This window comes from Paramormyrops kingsleyae, chromosome 24 (assembly GCF_048594095.1).
Source record: "Paramormyrops kingsleyae isolate MSU_618 chromosome 24, PKINGS_0.4, whole genome shotgun sequence".
Lineage (NCBI taxonomy): Eukaryota > Metazoa > Chordata > Actinopteri > Osteoglossiformes > Mormyridae > Paramormyrops > Paramormyrops kingsleyae.
Window position 1 is genome coordinate 12,711,996 of NC_132820.1, and position 18,729 is coordinate 12,730,724.

Below are 18,729 nucleotides of genomic sequence, written 5' to 3' on the forward strand. Positions count from 1 at the left end.
TATATACATTATACATGTATTTATGTAGTAACAATAACAATTTTAAGTCTGATAATGTGTTACTCAACACAATAATCATAAACTACAGTGACATTTTTATGGTCATTGCGACATGGCTCCTGGGAGACACTACGGCAGTTCGCCGTTTGTGGTACACCTCTTCATCTGTGTACTCTTTTACGAGTGTGTACACGTTATCCAAAACTGTGATATATATATTACAACATAACATTATCAGGTCAATAGTGACCAAATACCATTCTCACAAATAAAAAGTTGTTGTAAACTTTTTTTTTTCTTTTTGCTGGTAAACTGTTACAGACTAAACATACCACTGGGTACCATACTACGACGTCGGAGCTGTATCCGATAACTCGATAACTGCAGACTTGACGTTCTGGTCGGTAGCTTCCCGTCATGTCAACATATGGACGTTTTTTGTAACACTATTACATACGTTGCGTCGCTACCGACCCGATAGCTTTTGCGCGAATAGTCATAAAAAAGAAATTTGATGCTATTTCTAATGTTTTGGGTAAATTATTACGGATGAAATATATGAGGCATATCTTAAAGATTGAGTCAAAACTGCATCAAATAATATTAAATAAATAAATAAAAAGTGACTTCTCGGGTCAAGGCATCTAAGGGTGAATTGTGTGTGTTTTTCTGTGCAGATATTTTTTATAACTAGATCACAGGATTATCTTCCCCCGTAAATCAGGCATGAATCCATAGTGACCACTACAGTGGTCTTTATAAAGACGGTTCCAGCCCCCGCAGAGATGCAGTGTGCTCAGGTAAGTGTGAGACTGTCTCACAAGACAGCTATACTTCCTCGCTCGTGGGGGTGGAGGGGTCTGTACTCATCTTGGACCCGAACACACTATTAATGAGCTTTTTTAACTGACTATTTATTTATCCCACATTTAATCTTTAAATATCCTATAAATGTAAACATCCATTCATGCATTTATTAGGCATACAGAAAAACCGAGAATAAGTGATGACTAGCTGTTTTTTTTTTTGATGGGGGGGGGGATTGTGTGTTTCTATGCACTGGTTTTATTTCTAGGGGGGTAAGACAGATAGAAGGACATGGCCTCTGTCGCCCAGGCTTCTGAACCAAATCCTCCTTCAAAATGGCTTTTCCCCTCAATCTGGTGCATTCGTGCCTTTTAAATAATGCAGGTTTTCATTGTCAGTAAGAGCATACCTAATTGGGGGTGGGGGGGGGGGGGGGGGGGTGCCGCCGAAATCTCAGGGTCTACGCCAGACAGCACCGGCTGCCAAACAGGGTGCATCCTAAACACCCCAAACACGCTCGCAGGAAGGCGCCCTCAGCTTCAGCCGTTCACCGGGCACCTCGTGATAGTGTTAGGAGGGCGACATGCACATAGTGAAAACAAAAAAAAATCCCCTCGTAGGCACCTGGAGCCAGAATCAAACCCACGTGCCCAGAGGAGGCACCAAAGAAACCAGCCCGAGCTTCGTCGAAGCATTAATATATCCTTCCCCTAGGGGGCGCTGATGTTGCACTTCATATTTTACTCTGGCCTCGGTCAGCTTGGCCCTGGAGTTCACAGGTGCAGAACAAAATACTCTTTATAAACTACGAATAATAAGCTTCTTGATGATGCCCCGAGGTGGAGTTCGAGGGTGAGGTCGTCCGTGCACTTCTGCCTAATTGCTGGCACTTATGGATCATGAGCTGTTGTTTTTTCCACCAGAGGGGTGACTTTCACGGCAGTCCCCGTGTGTTCATTCCCTGGGCCGGAGCAAAGGCATCCTGCTCACTGCCGTGCGGCCAATTCGTCCTCAGGAGGGCAGTTAAACTGGAAGCTACCTGCACTTGTGACCAAAAAGCACTGCAAGGTCACATGAATGATTATTCTGTTGTACCCTTCAGCAGGGTAGTCGAGGTGCATCTCTACAAATCCACACGTCAGATGCCACTGTTCCCCCGCCGGCCTCAACTCTCAACAAAATCTGTCCCGATGTCTCTGCGAGCCCCTCCCATTCCCGACACCCCCAGGTGCTTCACCGTTTATACCTGGCAAACCCCACCAAGTAAAACCAGATTACCGGCGTGCCCTGAAAACACCTTCAAACCACAACTGGGAAACACATCCGTGTGGCTACAGTGCACATCCGTGTAGTTATAATACATGCATGGATGAAAATTTTATTTCATTGGTGGGGACACACACACAAACACGAAAGATGCCGGCAAAAGTTATACTTGTATTAAATGTTTATAGTATTATTATATGTACTAGAGAACTGACTAAAGTTAGCATTCAAATGTTTTAAATACGTTATAAAGTCATTACACTGGACTAATCTGAGTCTGCTTGAGCTGCTTTACTTGAATATAACCCTCAAAATAGTACAGTTCTGAAAGCAGTAGAAAAACCTCAATGAATAACCCAACTAAATCAAACAAAATATTCAAAAAATTCAAAAATATTTATTTATTGTAGTGTTTTTCAAAACAAGATATGTACAATTATACCACGAAATATAGGGCGACTCTGTTCTCTCTATCTACTTTGCCTAATGACACCATTATGTTAACGTTCCTATAAGCAATTAATTCTTTAATGAAGACTTTGTCAAATTGCCTATGATATGACTGTGGACTTTTGTTTTACATACTTGTTTTACTTGTTGACATTTTGGCCGGCTGACAAGACAAACACGCAGCATGCGGTGTTATTTACAGTAGGAGAGAAACAACACCCCTTAACTGCTGTAATGCTAATGAAGCTAAAGATTCACCCATGAGGCAACAGAGCTGACAATTAGCAGACAAATGAGTGTTAGTCTACTGAGTGGTAGAAGTAAAGAAATGAGTTTGACACATTCTCTGTCTTAAGTTTATGTTTGCAAAGCCGCTACTTACTGGTGGTCAGTGAGTACTGAGACGTAATGGCATTCGGAATAGCAGGCAGCGGATCAAACCACTCTGAGGGACGGGGGGGATGAAGTCTTTCGGAACTTAAAAATACATTGGTTTGCATTTATAACTGACGAAAGTGCTTACTGTTTAAAATGACATAGGTTTACAATGATGTATTGGGGGTGGGGGTGGACAGGCCTCATGAAGGAGGGGGTTTGAGCCCCGGGATTTATGTCTATGAGTACATGTCCGCGTAGATACAGTTGATGTCCATGTGGTTACAGTGCACATCAATATGGTTACAGTTGATTTCTGTGTGGTTACAGTGGACATCAGTATGGTTACAGCTGGCGTCCGCATGGATACAGTGGACCTCTCTGTGGTTTCACTGCATGTCTCTGTGGTTACGCCGCACATCCGTTTGGTTACAGCTGGCGTCCGCATGGATACAGTGGACCTCTCTGTGGTTTCACTGCATGTCTCTGTGGTTACGCCGCACATCCGTTTGGTTACAGCTGGCGTCCGCATGGATACAGTGGATCTCTCTGTGGTTTCACTGCATGTCTCTGTGGTTACGCCGCACATCCGTTTGGTTACAGCTGGCGTCCACATGGATACAGTGGATCTCTCTGTGGTTTCACTGCATGTCCCTGCGGCTACACCGCACATCCTTGTGGTCCCCTGTCCTTATATAGACCACCTTCTTAAGGTCTGCTTAAATTCTTTTTGTTGGAAAAAAAATGCTTCCAGCATCCATGCATAATTTGCTGCAGTTACTTGTTTATGCACAGGCTAACAATTTAAGCAAATGATTGGAAATGATTATGTCGTACTGTTACTTGTTTGTTCAGCGTTTGTCAGCCGCTGCCTTATGGATAGTGTGCAGTGGTAGAAATACAGTTGAGATACACTGACTTAGGTGATATTGTGGGGCTGTATCCTGAATGCTTAGTTAAGTTCTGTTCTCCTTTCCTTGCTGTCACCGTGATTTTTCATCCGGAAAAGGAGCACAGGTTGATAATTGATGGTTTACTAATGGTGTTTGTTTTACCACCCGTGAGATGTGAAGCCTGCTGACCAGCATCACCTCCCCCCTCCCCGACGGAGATTTACCAGCATTTTCCATTGGCCTGTAACCTGGGGGACTCTGCCACTGTGACCTTGAAGGGGGAATTCTTTGAGGAAAGGTCACAATGACAGTTGACATTGAGAAGGAGGCCTCTTCGTACGCCATGTGGAAGTCAGCACTGGTGCGAATGACTTGGGGGTGCCCACAGGAGTGACCTTCTTGGACTAACTCTCTTCCTCTTTTTGTCTGTTTTGCTGCCAAGTCTATTTAAATGTTTGATCGCCCTTCGTGTTCATTTACGATGGGAGAGCCGCCCCCGCAGTCACTAATACCCAGGATTCCCTACACTTACTCATCTGCTCAGGTGATGCCCTCAGTGAAAAGGACTAACTCGCTAGCAGTTGGGCACACAATCCATCTACGTATCTAAAAATCAGATAAAGGGAGTTGCGATAATGCAAAGGAAACGGCTTCACAATAGGGTGCGACAGTAGCTGGAAAAGATCATATAAGATAAGATAAGACTTTATTGTCATTGAATTGCTGAGAACAACAAACAACAAAATTACAGTGGTAATTTATAGCCTGTTAGCCTTAGAAGGAAGGAACATTGTAAAGGAAACAGGTGAGAACCCAGCGAAGTTGCACAAAGTGCCATTTTGCATGTGGATGCCACATTGTCCAATGGAGTTGCATGCGGATGCCACATTGTCCAATGGAGTTGCATGCGGATGCCACATTGTCCAATGGAGTTGCATGCGGATGCCACATTGTCCAATGGAGTTGCATGCGGATGCCATATTTTTTGATGGTACTGCATGCGGGTGCTGCACTGTTCGGTGGTACCGCATGCGGCTGCAAAATTGTTCAGTGGTGCTGCAGGTGGATGTGGAAAGGAGAACAGAACTTAACTAAGCATTCAGGATACAGCCCCACAATATCACCTAAGTCAGTGTATCTCAACTGTATTTCTACCACTGCACACTATCCATAAGGCAGCGGCTGACAAAAGCTGAACAAACAAGTAACAGTACGACATAATCATTTCCTCGTTTGCTCCTCTGCCCTCAAGCAACGTGCTAATCCAGACGGACAGATGCTTCAGCTTAGGGACCTGTGTGGTTCTGCAGTGGCGGATCCCAAACCCAGACCTGTCACAGCCTCACAGTGCAGTAAGCGAAAACCTGGAGTTTTATTTAGCTGCTTGCTCCTTGAAGCAGCGTAAACAGCTGATTTTCTTCTCAGCTTCTCTCTCCTTTTTTCAACTGTCTGTGCTGCCCCAAATGATGGACGAATGTGTGATACCTCAAAAGGATTTTAAGAAGAAATGGTCACAACTACAGAAAGAAAATAGTTTATATATATATACATACACACACACACACACACACACAAACATACATGCAGGCAAACACACTGTATGTATCCCTTTACTTTTCCAAACGATTGAAATCACCTGGTTGGTCCCCATAACATTTCATCATATATTATTTTTTGCAAGACATTCATTTTATGTTCTAACGCTGATTTTTTTTCTTTTTAATCTGGATGGTGAGTCGATTTTATTACTCTGGTAAAGTGCTGAAAATTGTAGCTCAACATTATTATTTTCTACCCCAAGAAGAGTATTTTGCCTTAGGAAAACGTCTGAAAGAAATTCGTCTAGAAACTTCATCTTTATGCAATAGGCTGGTTACGCAACATAAAGATTTTCATCGAGAGACTCAGGGAACGATTATGTAACAGGCCAGGATGTGGATCTCTGGTGTGACATTAGCGTGTAAATGACTCACGCAATTTGTTTCAGATCAAAGGCAGACGGTCGTCAAAATGCAAGCGGGGTGTCTGTAGTATGACCTATTGTGCATGTCATTGGCACATTTTTTGTATTAATATAAATAGTTTGGATACGTACCATACAAGACAAATTGCAGAGTTCTGTTTTTGTAAAAAAAAAAGTTTAGTTAAGATGTGCAATTACCCGAAACACGATTGATCCCTAGTGCGCTATTAAATGGCTTAGAGGTGCAGTGTCTTAACACAAAATAAAAGACAACTCAATTACTGACACAGCGGGGTTTGGGGACGCAATGAGCCCGTTGTTGAACTACGAAACGGTTCACGACGCGATGGGAAAAAAAACTCATAATAAGCACAAGAACTTGCAGCGTTACGTGTCTCAGGAGTTACCTGGCCATGGGTACAGAGCCGATACCCTTCTGCCTGGGAGCGGAACCGTGCTAGATCTCGGGGGATGCGGCTCAAGGACCGCTGGAGAGCCCGGCGGTAAGCGCTGTTCAGTCACACAGCGGAAGAAAATGCCCGTTTTAAATGGTGACTTTTGGTTCGTAGGAGGGAGTGCGTTACTGACGCGCTTTTTATCTCAAGGGCAGACCAGCTTTAAGTCAGAGTACCCAGACAAAGAGATCCGCGCAAAAGACGCCCACGACGCCCATAACGTCCACTTCCAGGTTTTATTTAAAACACATCATGCGTTTTCTGAAATTATTCAGCCATTACTATATTTATAAGAGCACAGCGGTTTTAGCGTTCAGTCATTCTGACTGCATTGCTACCAGCTGCCGACTGATTGAATTTAATGGACTCGATAAAAAAGTCCCATTGAATTACTTGCTTTTGGGTGACCTTCGGGATAGAAAAGTCAGAAGACAGCAAAAGAAACAGGGGAATTGTGAATCAACTGCCCTTGTGGCAATCCATTTCCAGCAGGCTCGAGGAGGGCTTGTTCTGTAAACTGTAGACTTTAAGAGAAAAACCAGCTGCCCTTCTGTGTGAAGCTCTTCACAGATTTGTAGACCTTAGAAGACAAACACTCAGATACCTAAGAATGAGTCCTACCCCAAGGCTTAACATATAGAACATGATTAAACACGACAGTCTAAACAAATAAAGTTAGGCTCCATTCTGAAAATTCATTGTTTTTTTTTTTCTTTAAAACTTTTAATCAGTAACTGCAAACTGTTTTTTAATAATGTTTAATATGAGCGGCGGGGTCAGAAGGGTTTGAGATATTTCTTGTGTTTGAGCTCATTATTTTGCCTGCCTGCATTCACCCGAGAACAGGAGGAAAAAAAAATTCTGTGAAGCTTATAGGGTAAGTAGAGTCTGCGCTGAGACAGGGGCTTATAGGGTAAGTAGAGTCCGCGCTGAGACAGGGGCTTATAGGGTGAGTAGAGTCTGCGCTGAGACAGGGGCTTATAGGGTAAGTAGAGTCCGCGCTGAGACAGGGGCTTATAGAGTAAGTAGAGTCCGCGCTGAGACAGGGGCTTATAGGGTAAGTAGAGTCCGCGCTGAGACAGGGGCTTATAGGGTAAGTAGAGTCCGCGCTGAGACAGGGGCTTATAGGGTAAGTAGAGTCCGCGCTGAGACAGGGGCTTATAGGGTAAGTAGAGTCCGCGCTGAGACAGGGGCTTATAGGGTAAGTAGCGTCTGCGCTGAGACAGGGGCTTATAGGGTAAGTAGAGTCCGCGCTGAGACAGGGGCTTATAGGGTAAGTAGGGTCCGCGCTGAGACAGGGGCTTATAGGGTAAGTAGAGTCCGCGCGGAGACAGGGGCTTATAGGGTAAGTAGAGTCCGCGCTGAGACAGGGGCTTATTGGGTAAGTAGAGTCCGCGCTGAGACAGGGGCTTATTGGGTAAGTAGAGTCCGCGCTGAGACAGGGGCTTATAGGGTGAGTAGAGTCCGCGCTGAGACAGGGGCTTATTGGGTGAGTAGAGTCCGCGCTGAGACAGGGGCTTATAGGGTGAGTAGAGTCCGCGCTGAGACAGGGGCTTATTGGGTGAGTAGAGTCCGCGCTGAGACAGGGGCTTATAGGGTGAGTAGAGTCCGCGCTGAGACAGGGGCTTATTGGGTAAGTAGAGTCCGCGCTGAGACAGGGGCTTATAGGGTGAGTAGAGTCCGCGCTGAGACAGGGGCTTATAGGGTGAGTAGAGTCCGCGCTGAGACAGGGGCTTATAGGGTGAGTAGAGTCCGCGCTGAGACAGGGGCTTATAGGGTGAGTAGAGTCCGCGCTGAGACAGGGGCTTATAGGGTAAGTAGAGTCCGCGCTGAGACAGGGGCTTATTGGGTAAGTAGAGTCCGCGCTGAGACAGGGGCTTATTGGGTAAGTAGAGTCCGCGCTGAGACAGGGGCTTATAGGGTAAGTAGAGTCTGCGCTGAGACAGGGGCTTATAGGGTAAGTAGAGTCCGCGCTGAGACAGGGGCTTATAGGGTGAGTAGAGTCCGCGCTGAGACAGGGGCTTATTGGGTGAGTAGAGTCCGCGCTGAGACAGGGGCTTATAGGGTGAGTAGAGTCCGCGCTGAGACAGGGGCTTATTGGGTGAGTAGAGTCCGCGCTGAGACAGGGGCTTATAGGGTGAGTAGAGTCCGCGCTGAGACAGGGGCTTATTGGGTGAGTAGAGTCCGCGCTGAGACAGGGGCTTATAGGGTGAGTAGAGTCCGCGCTGAGACAGGGGCTTATTGGGTAAGTAGAGTCCGCGCTGAGACAGGGGCTTATAGGGTGAGTAGAGTCCGCGCTGAGACAGGGGCTTATAGGGTGAGTAGAGTCCGCGCTGAGACAGGGGCTTATAGGGTAAGTAGAGTCCGCGCTGAGACAGGGGCTTATAGGGTGAGTAGAGTCCGCGCTGAGACAGGGGCTTATAGGGTAAGTAGAGTCCGCGCTGAGACAGGGGCTTATAGGGTGAGTAGAGTCCGCGCTGAGACAGGGGCTTATAGGGTAAGTAGAGTCCGCGCTGAGACAGGGGCTTATAGGGTAAGTAGAGTCCGCGCTGAGACAGTGTGCTGATGTCTGACGATCGCTGGGGACACCAGCCTGTCTGAACCCCCTGGGCAATGAGACGGACAGGGGAGCGTGACTCCAGACACCGTACTGATGATCTGTGGTGGTTCAGCATGGGGGGCAGGTCTCAGAATGTGCCGGAATTACTGTAGAAAAATCCCAAATGAACAGTTTAATGTAGTTATTCTGCATAGACGTGTTATTGTGGGCTGATTTACAAGGGCAATGGGCCGCCTGTATGCCTGGGGTGTGTCAGGAAGGGATGGGGGGGGGGGGAAGGGATATTTCTGCCCTAGCGCATCTCTCGTCGTGTGCCCTCGTCAAGCGGGTTCGGTGACACACGTCGCACGTGTGCGGTGACGTGTCCCACCTGTCCTTCGCTCGCCCCGATTGGTTAAAATAAGCACCCCACATGGGCGTGCACAGACATTTCACCAGGCTCGAGAGCCTGACGGCAGTCCCTCTCCTGTAAACCGAAACTACAACCTCAGGTCACGGAGGCGGTTATATAAACACTCAGCGTGACATGAGCTTTCAGGCGCGGATGGGAATCGGAACCCGGAAAGGGAAGCGGCATGCGGCATGCGGCATGCAAGCATGCGCCCAGATGCACTGCCCCAGTAATAACCCATACGCTGCTGTAAATCTTCAGGGATGGTAAACGGGCCTCTTTTCTTGGTAGTATTTATAGTGGTGACCAGAACATTCCATGAGCGCCTGACAGCTGTGTGTTTGAGTGAGTGAGTGTGTAAGTGTGTGTTAGGTCACTGGGCAGTGGTTACTCAGGAAGCCTGGAACTTTATTTCTTTTTAATTTTTTTTGTCTGCCTTTCACTTTTACTCAGATGTAACCCTGGTCTGCAGATGGAGGTTGTCCTGGAGTAATTCAGGTCCAGCATTCCAACATCTCCAGCACACCAGCTGGGAGCTGAAGAGTCAAGTTCCTGTCACGTGTTTGGACTCTGGCCCCAGCCGCTGTCCGCTGTGCTCCGTGATTTGTGCCGCTCACTCCCTAGTCTTTAGTAAGACGTGTTTCATTTCATAAGCTGGCCTGATGCACTTGAACCTAATAATAGAATAGAATCTACCTCTGGAGACGTGTCAGATAGATGAAGACTCAAGACTCAAAAAATGAACTCCCTTCGAACCAAAGTTAACAAAACAATCAAAAGAACCAGAAGTTTGTTTATTTTGTTGTTGGACTGAAATCTATTCAGTAAAAAAAGTCAGTTTAGGGTAAAAGAATAATAATAATAATAACCCACACATGAAATTCTTAGATAAAATTCTATGTACAACATAAATATACTGATATTTTTCATATACATTATTCAAATCTATGGTAAAAAGGATGCATCAGAATTTAACCCAAATTCTGTTCACCACTGGATTTAAAATGTCAGCATATATACATAAAAGTTTAAATATAGAAAAATGAAAATGTCTTCTGTGATTTAGCCAGAAACTCATTCCCACATGCTGATAAAAGCCATTTTGAGTCTTAGAGCTGGGTGACTCTACAGTGAGTGTTGCATTTAGTACAAGCAGGTTTAGTTCAGTATATATTTTATGTTTGAATTTAATATGCATTTTATATGTAAATTTGATGTATATTTACCAGTTCTATGTGTTCATTTTACCTTATTCATTTCAGTAAAGCTTATACTGGTGTTTCTCTACCCAGTCATCGGGCCCCCAGATGGTCCATAGTTTTTGCTCCTTCCCATCTCCCAGTAGGAGAAAAAACATGGACTTGGGGTGCCCAAGGACCGGGATGAGGAGCACTGGTTTATACCGAATTGTCACTTCAGGTTAAATCTCTGAGTAAACTAGGTTTCCAACTGAGAGATAAGAACATAATCAACAATGCACATGGTATGTAGCTATTAATTTATCTTCCCACAAAACTTAGAAATCAGTGTGGCTGGGGTGGTTAGGATTCTGCAGCTTCAGGGAAATCACGCTACTCATTACTGGACATGCAGCTTTAGATTTAACGTTAAACGGTGCTTATGAATCATGGCTGTAATAAGCACCGGGACGTCGAATACTGAGACTGCGATACGAAATGCGTTATTAACGGTGCTGTGGCAGGAAAGGCTCTGTGCTTCTGCTTCCTGAAGCTGCGCGTGAATCATTCGCCCCGTCGCTTGCTAACCTGGATAGTGCTGTGCATTTTCCATTTTTTTCAACGCGGTTTTTGTTTGCTGTTGTTCATATACTTCTTTGAGTCCTTAAAAGCAACACTCGGAGTTGAAATTGACCCTGGCTTACCCAAAATTGTACTTTATCGATCAGATATGTTTATATAAATCCACAGGAAAAAAACAAAAGAATTTACAGGACTTGTATATGTAGCAATACTGAGTTTTCTTTGAGTGTGCTGTATTATATGTAAAAGTCATATTGAAGAATACTAGGCATATAATACTGATCAATGCATGTTAACATCAGTGGCGATATATAGATAATTCATGTTTCAAACAGATCAAAGAAACATGGTTTAATTTGGGGGTATTTGTTATGGGCCTTTAATATTTCGGCAGGCTGTAAAGTAATTGCACCTCAAATATGTCTTCAAACAAAACTCAAACAGGGTTCTGAATGGAGCTGTATGTCGTATGATCGTTACAAAAAGCATCAGCTTCCCTAAATTAGGCTGAAGGGGGATTTAACACCCTGACGGTGCTCAGCGTCATATATCCTATGGTCCAAGAGAGGCACCCCCATCCCTGGAAGGATCCCACTTGCCTCTGCTGCTCCTTCCATTCTCAGTGCAGCCTGTTTTTAGCAGCGCATGCCGTTTGACTTGGATAATCTTTTGGATTAGGGTCCTTCCAGGTGAGCTTCGTTGGCCAGTATACCACGTGACGTAGGGTCACATTCGCTAGATGCCCAAATGGTCGAGCTAAAGCTCCTTCTGCAAGCCGCCATGTCCAATGATCTAGCACCTACCCTACCCCTCCTGTGGGGCTGTTGGACTCCTCCACCTCCCCTTCCTCATCGCACTCCAGAAGCAGGGGTTCGAGGATCATGGGCAAGTCCCGGAGATGGAGTCTTGGTGCTGGGTCTGGGCGGGGCAGCAGGGGGGACGTCTGGGGTCCCCTTGGACCATTGGCCAGCTCTTTGGCGCTGCAGGAGGGTGTGTCCGTAGCGTAGATCTCATGGAAGCTGGTATAGTCTACCTCATAGAAGCCCTGCTCCAGAGAGAGGACTGGGGTGAACCTGTAACCCCACAGTACCTCCGTGTCCAGGTAGGAGCTGCGAGCCTGGCAGGTCATCCCTGTGGAGAGGAGGAGAGCAGGAGGGCAGAAGCTTGACACCTATACCTCTCTGACGCTCAGAAATCACAGGCGTGACCCTCGAGCTCAGGGAGCGGCAGGTCTGCACACCCCAGGCTAACGGTGCCCCTCTCTGCTTTTTGCGTCTTTTGAACGGCTTTAGGGGATCACGGCGATATCTATTCCCATAGAGGCTTCCGGAAGGTTCCCTGTGTATCAGATTCTCTACCAACAGAGACTCATTTTGTCAACTAGGGTGGGGTTAAGCTCAGGAAAGACAGGACAAGACAGACTTAACTAGCAAATACAGATAAGCACACATACTCACACGCAGGGACACACATACTGTAAACAAGCACGTTTGTGGGGACCATCCATTTATGTCTATGGGCATAATCCTAGTCCTCACAGTGACGACCTTAACCCCTACCCAGCCGTAACCTTAACCATAAGCAACCAAACAAAATACAAGACTTTTGGCTATTTTAGTTTTTCAATTGCAGTCAGAGATTTTTATAAAGTTGAGGTTTACATTGTGGGGACCTGAAAAACACGCAGACACCCCCTGCCTCCTCCTATGCCTCCTGCCACCTCCTCTTCACTCCTCATCATGCTTCACAAACTTCCAAGGCCCTTGTCTGGCAAGATCTAATGGCTAGTTCCGGTTCCGTGTGTGTGTGGGGTCCACCGGACCCCTGAGGTAAAATGTTCTAAATGAGTACAGGCCAAGCAGCACAGGTCTAAGGCCTAACGTCTAGTTCAGTAACACTGTAGCAAACTCATAGATAACCCACTTCCATATATATCAAGGGGTATAGCCTAATATCAAGTGCAGTACTACAGTGGTTTTAAGAGCTTTTCACTGCCTGCACTGACTCACACATCAGGCGTTTAGTAAGGAAGCACAGTGGCCCTTTGAACCAAACCTCCACCGTGCCTTGCATAACCAACAGCCTGCTTAAGCACCGCATCGGTGTTGGAGTGACGGTGAGTCAGCTGACCTGGAGCTGCTATGCTATTGGCATGTCTGTCGCCGTGGGTACCAGTGAAGTGTCTGAGTGATTGGCTGGGGCAAATGATCAGGAAATTGATGGAATATGGGCAATGTCTTCCCAGAAAAGAGAAAGCGGAAACTTCAGACACACATTTCAAATGATGAATAATTAACGACATTTCGTTAGACTGTTCGGACAGGTCCCGCCTGCCAAACTACTTCTATCACATTTTTAAGCACATTTACCGGGAAACATCAATATATAGTATCTATGATATCCAAATAACCTCCATCTGGCTTAAGTGTAATATGTTTTGTGGCATTTAAGCCGTGGTGATGCTACTTCCTGTCACCTCCAGTGCCCAAAGTCACATGAGTCACATTTTAAACTTTTGTTTAAACCGACAGCGGGTGATGCCTGCAGGATTTTTCACTTAGATAACTTGATGACGGACAGAGAAACGGCACAAGAAAATGGTCTGGACTGACTGGTTAGCTTAGCATGAAGGCTCCAGTGCAGCCTGGACTAGCCGGTTAGCTGAGCATGAAGGCTCCAATGTGCCCTGGACAGGCTGTTAGCTTAGAATGAAGGCTCAATTGTGGCCTGGACTAGCTGATTAGCTTAGCATGAAGGCTCAATTGTGGCCTGGACTAGCTGATTAGCTTAGCATGAGGACTGCAGTGTAGCATGGACTAGCTGATTAGCTTAGCATGAAACTTCCAGAGTGCCCTACACTGGCTGATTAGTTTAGCAGTGTAGCTAGTTAAAAAAATAACTATAGCTGCACATTGGGTCTCATTATGGTTCATTGGCTGCAGACCAACAAAAACAGCACTGTAAAAAGCAATTAGTTTTGAGAAATAAGGCGGTACAACACTTTAGCTCCCAGTGAAGAATAATTATACTGGCTTCCTGATCTATTTTTCAGAGGCAGACAAAGTTATATCTATGAACCAGGGTGACCAACTCTGGCCCTTCTGTATTTACAGCACCACATGATGTTAATTATAGTATAATAAATTACATCCAGAGAGCTTTAAAAAATACCAGCACTCAAGATTGCTGGGTATGCGAATGGCTGCACATATAGGTGCTGGCCCCATTAGCAAGCCCTTCTGGTTTGATAACAGTGAAAAAGCCGGCTTGCTCTGGGAGTTGCGCTCCATCAGATCTATTTTTGTGGAGTATTCCTGTCAAAACTCAACATCGATCTCAATGTGGCATCCTTCCAGCTAACCAGCACAGTAAGAATGGTGACCTGGACCAGCAAAGGCGGCATCATCAGTGTAAACCGAAGGGTTACTCGGTCCATCCTCCTGCCCCTCCCCCTCATACGCCCCTTCTTCCTCACTCGACAGGTACCCCGTTAGTGTCAGTGCACTTTTTTTTAAAGCTGAGCGAGAACCAGAAACACCATTCACATCAAGGTATAAACGAGATAGGATCTGTGGTGGGTGAATTAGCAAGTAACATGTGACCTTTTTCCTATAAACACGGCATTGTAACACTGTAGAGGACAGTCCGGAAAAGCGGACACAGCCCAAGGTCCGGCTTTAGCAAAAGCAGGTGGGTCAGTCATCTTTTGGGTCCTGGTTGGCAGAGCGGCATCACTGACAGCTGAGATTTGGATTGGATGCTCGAACATTAGGGGACAACAAGCAAAGAGGTCATGCCAGGGTGCTGTGACCAGAGGTGACATTACAGGTGCAGAAAGTAAAAATCCAGAGCAAGATTTTGTTTTAGCCAATCAGTTGAGCATAAACACTTGCAGTCACAGACTGGTTGGTTGAAGCAAAATCTTAGTCTGGATTTTTACTTTCTGGACCTTAAATATCCACCTCTGGCTGTAACCAAAGACCTACCTGTAGCCTCTACCATACCCTCCAGGATGACCACCATCTCAAACTCTTCCTTCTCCATCCGTGCCTGGCTCCACTCCCAGAACGGGCTGCGCTCGTTGATTTCGTGGGCAATGGTAAGTGGTGACACGAGGAAGAGGCGGTCGTCTCCCGTGTCGAAACCCACGTTGATGTCGGTCTGGTTGAGTGGGATGAACTCACCCTCCTTGGTCTGCTGCGAGCGGATGAGCTTGGCCCGGATGGAAGCCTCCACGATGTGCGAGTTGCGCAGGTCGCCCACGCGGAACATGAGGCAGAGCCGCCCATCCCGCACCGACACCACAGCCTTGTGTGAGAACACCAATGTCTCCGCCCGCTTTTTGGGCTGGGAGATTTTGACAAACATGCAGCCCACCATCAGGGCATTAACAATGGATCCCAGGATGGCCTGGAGGAGCAGAAGGATGATCCCTTCTGGGCATTTGTCGGTGATGACACGGTGACCATATCCTATGGTGGTCTCCGTCTCGATGGAGAAGAGGAACGCCGACACAAAGCTGTTGAGATTTTCCACGCAAGGCGTCCAGCTCTCCTCGCCAAGGTGGCCTAGGTCACCACGTGCATAAGCGATGAGCCACCAAAGCAGCCCAAAGAAGAGCCAGGTCACGCAGTAGACCAAGGTGAAGACCAGCAGGCTGAAGTGCCACTCGAGGTCCACGAGTGTGGTGAAGAGGTCGCTGAGGTAACGGTAAGTCTCCTGCACGTTGCCGTGGTGCACGTTGCACTTGCCGTCCTTCTGAACGTAGCGCTGCCGGGGCTTCTTGGCGCTCTCGGAGACCAGGCACATGCGATCCGTGCAGATGGGGATCTCTCTCACAGGCTTTGGGAGCTTCTTCACCTGGGGGCCAAGTGAAGGTACTGAGAAAATCTCTATGTGAGATACAGCCATTGGCACATCACTGGAAACAGACTGTTGGTGAGACTGACACTCACAATGTAACCCAATCTGATTCTGGGCTAATGCTAACATTTTTTTTTCCCAGTCATACTGTGACAGGGCAGTGAGGTGTGGCTGTCGGGTAAAAGGGACTTGGTGATTGGTCAGTTAGCATGAGATCAGCATTGAGGGGTTGCCAGGACCTGGTGTGTGGAGAGCGAAGCTGAGATGATCCTCACCTTGGTAGACAGCACTCCTATCTCCAAGTCATGGTCCGTGTACGCCCGCGAGTCTCCAGCCATCCTCAGTGCGATTTGGTCACCTGGAACGGGGGGAGGGGGGGGGGGGGCAAAGGGTCTGAGGACCGTTTTACTGAGATGTAATGTTTAACTCAGGGCCGTCAATAAGGGGCAAGGAAGGGTTAGACTTTCAGAGGTCCAGACGTTAGGGGTGGCCCAGCTCAGCAAATTTTATCATCAACAGACACCCCCCACAAATTTTTTTGTTGTTAAGTGTCTGCTATTGACTTACAGTAAATTCTTCTTTGAAAAAATTCTCTAAAAACTGGCCTGCATGCCTTTTAAGTCTCTTCCCCTGCATCTTCCCTGGGAGGCGCTTTTTCACGTTGGCGCTGATGCTTTGGGATGAGAACAAGTGCACCAGGAAATGCCCCCATGTGCGAGTGAGCACCCCACACTGGCGAGCTCACTGTTTTTCAAATGCTTTCTGGCAAACGTAACGTCTCCCGGCCCTGGAGCAGTGCCGTGTGGACGCCGCATCTGCTGCACTTTTGGGATCGCATGTCTTCTCCCACGAGCAATAAGGACCTTCAGTCTGGCACAGCCATGGCGGAGATATAAGGCCTGGAGCAGCCCAGAGTGGGTGGGACCCATGTGTGCCGCCAATCACTGCCGGTAACTATGGCAGCTGGTAATTGACAGCCATGATAAACCAGCCCACTGTGGTCTTTGATGTTTTATATCAGTGTTTCCCAACCCAGTCCCCAGGGACCCACAGGTCCATGATTTTGTTCCCTTCGAGCTCCCTGCCAGACAGTCCACACTTTTTTTGAACCAGAGTGCCTTCTTAGTGTTCAGTCTATCTGTCCAGCTCTTTAGGACCTTAACACTATACACAGTGTAACCCATCCTGACTCTGGGTTAAAGTTAATGTTTGTTTTTCCATTCATACTGTAAAGGAGCAGTCAGGCGTGACTGTTGGGTAATAGGACCTTGGTGGTGAATGCTGGGTCAATTAGCATGAAATTAGCATGAAATTAGCATGGCAGCAAAAAGCGCTACCAGCTCGAATCCCATTAGGGTCTCCGTTGTTATACCCTAGAACCACATATCTACTCAGAGCTGCCTTGATGAAGTTCATTCAGACTGTCACTAGGCGTTTAAAGGGCCTGGGGCACCATGTCACAGAGCCCCCCCCCTCCCCCCCAGGAAGGGGTGCTTACGCGTATGAGCCCCCTCTCAAACTCCCAGCTGGGGGTTTTAGCAAAGCTGGTAACTTCGCATAAATCTGTCTGCTGGTGCAAAGATCATAAACGTCACCTGACCATGTGCCCTGACAGACCCACAGCTGTTTGCTGATGGTCTCAGTATCGCTTCAGCTTTTCCCCCAGGCGTGCCGTTCCTGAGCCGGACCTGAGCCCTGGAAGGAGCACATCTGTCTCCTGGGGGCAGTGAGAGAATTTCTGTGGCGTCTGTTACCGTCAGACATGCTGCACTTGCAGGAGCGCAGCACAGACACATGCAGAGGGTCGCTCCCACCTGAGGTACTGCGCTGTCCCTTTAAACATGAGTCTCCAGCCCCCAGCACACACACACACACAGAGCCTGGGTGGGCGAAACACAACCGGGACTCTGTAGACAAGTAGATCCATGCTGCTGTGCTCCGGAGTGTGGGCATCATGCCTGGAATTCAGTCCAAAAGATTCATAGTTCGCAGCTCTGCAGACCCTTCCACACTCACGCTCACACTCACTCACTCATTCACATTTAGTTGAAAACCTGTCGGGACAGTAACTGTAGGTAGCTGAGATCACATCAGCCAATCACACCCAGCAAATGGGGGGGACTGGGTGATCTGGCTGTGGCAACTGGGTTTACTCCCGCACCCCGTCCCAGCTCCGAACTGTCCCCCAATGGGTCCTACCTGTGGTTCCTGACAGACTGGACCTCCTGGTACCTGCTGTGCCTGCCCTGTTTCTGGATCAGAGCCGCTCCGCCTCGGAGGGATCGCGATGTCCTGCTCTTGGAGTTGATGTTCCTGCACGGTCCCTCTTCTGTTCCCTCCCGTCCATCACTGGCTGCATCCCTGAGCCAGCCAGCCAGCGTGTAAACGTGTGAGTGAGTACTCGTGCCTCTTCGGCTGCCTGCTTCTGTCTGTGTTCAGCCCTAATCGCAGGTCCTGTTGATTCGCGGTGTCTGTGTGTGGGGGGAGACACTGTGTGTCAGCTCCGCTCTCCATATTCAACTCAACCCCGCATGTGTGTGTGTGTGTGTGTGTGTGTGTGTGTGTGTGCGCGAGCTAGATTGTGAGCCTCCTGTTCCTCCTCTTCAATGTATCCCAGCAGGGGAGTCAGTTTAAGCCCATGTGCATTGTGGGTAGGCGGCTGCTCCTCCTTGTGCCCATCCTCCAACAGCTGAACTAAGACCTAAGAACTAAGGTGCTAGCTGAAGACCTAGCACCCCGTAAGATATCTGGTAACGTGCCTCCCAAAGTCTGTGTTATGAAATGACCAGAATGGTTCTGAGTCCCACACCAAACCTTTCAAGCCCAATAGTTCACGTTCTGCTGCTAAAGCAGGATGCTGACAAGCACCCATATATATCCATGGTCAAGGCTGTGGGAAGCCTGGGGTACAGCCTGGACAGGACCAGTTAGGTACCACTTAACCTT

At 47.5% G+C, this 18,729-nt stretch overlaps 1 protein-coding gene across 1 annotated transcript; it reads right to left on the reverse strand.

The window, feature by feature from the left end:
• Positions 1 to 10,262: 10,262 nt before the first annotated feature.
• LOC111850640 (G protein-activated inward rectifier potassium channel 4-like) lies at positions 10,263 to 18,266 on the reverse strand. Its single transcript, XM_023824754.2, has 4 exons — positions 17,983 to 18,266; positions 16,059 to 16,141; positions 14,907 to 15,780; positions 10,263 to 12,051 (listed from the first exon to the last, which is right to left on the reverse strand). The coding sequence occupies exons 2-4, from the start codon at positions 16,119 to 16,121 to the stop codon at positions 11,720 to 11,722; spliced, it is 1,269 nt and encodes a 422-aa protein (XP_023680522.1). The 5' UTR covers positions 16,122 to 16,141; positions 17,983 to 18,266; the 3' UTR covers positions 10,263 to 11,719.
• Positions 18,267 to 18,729: the final 463 nt, after the last annotated feature.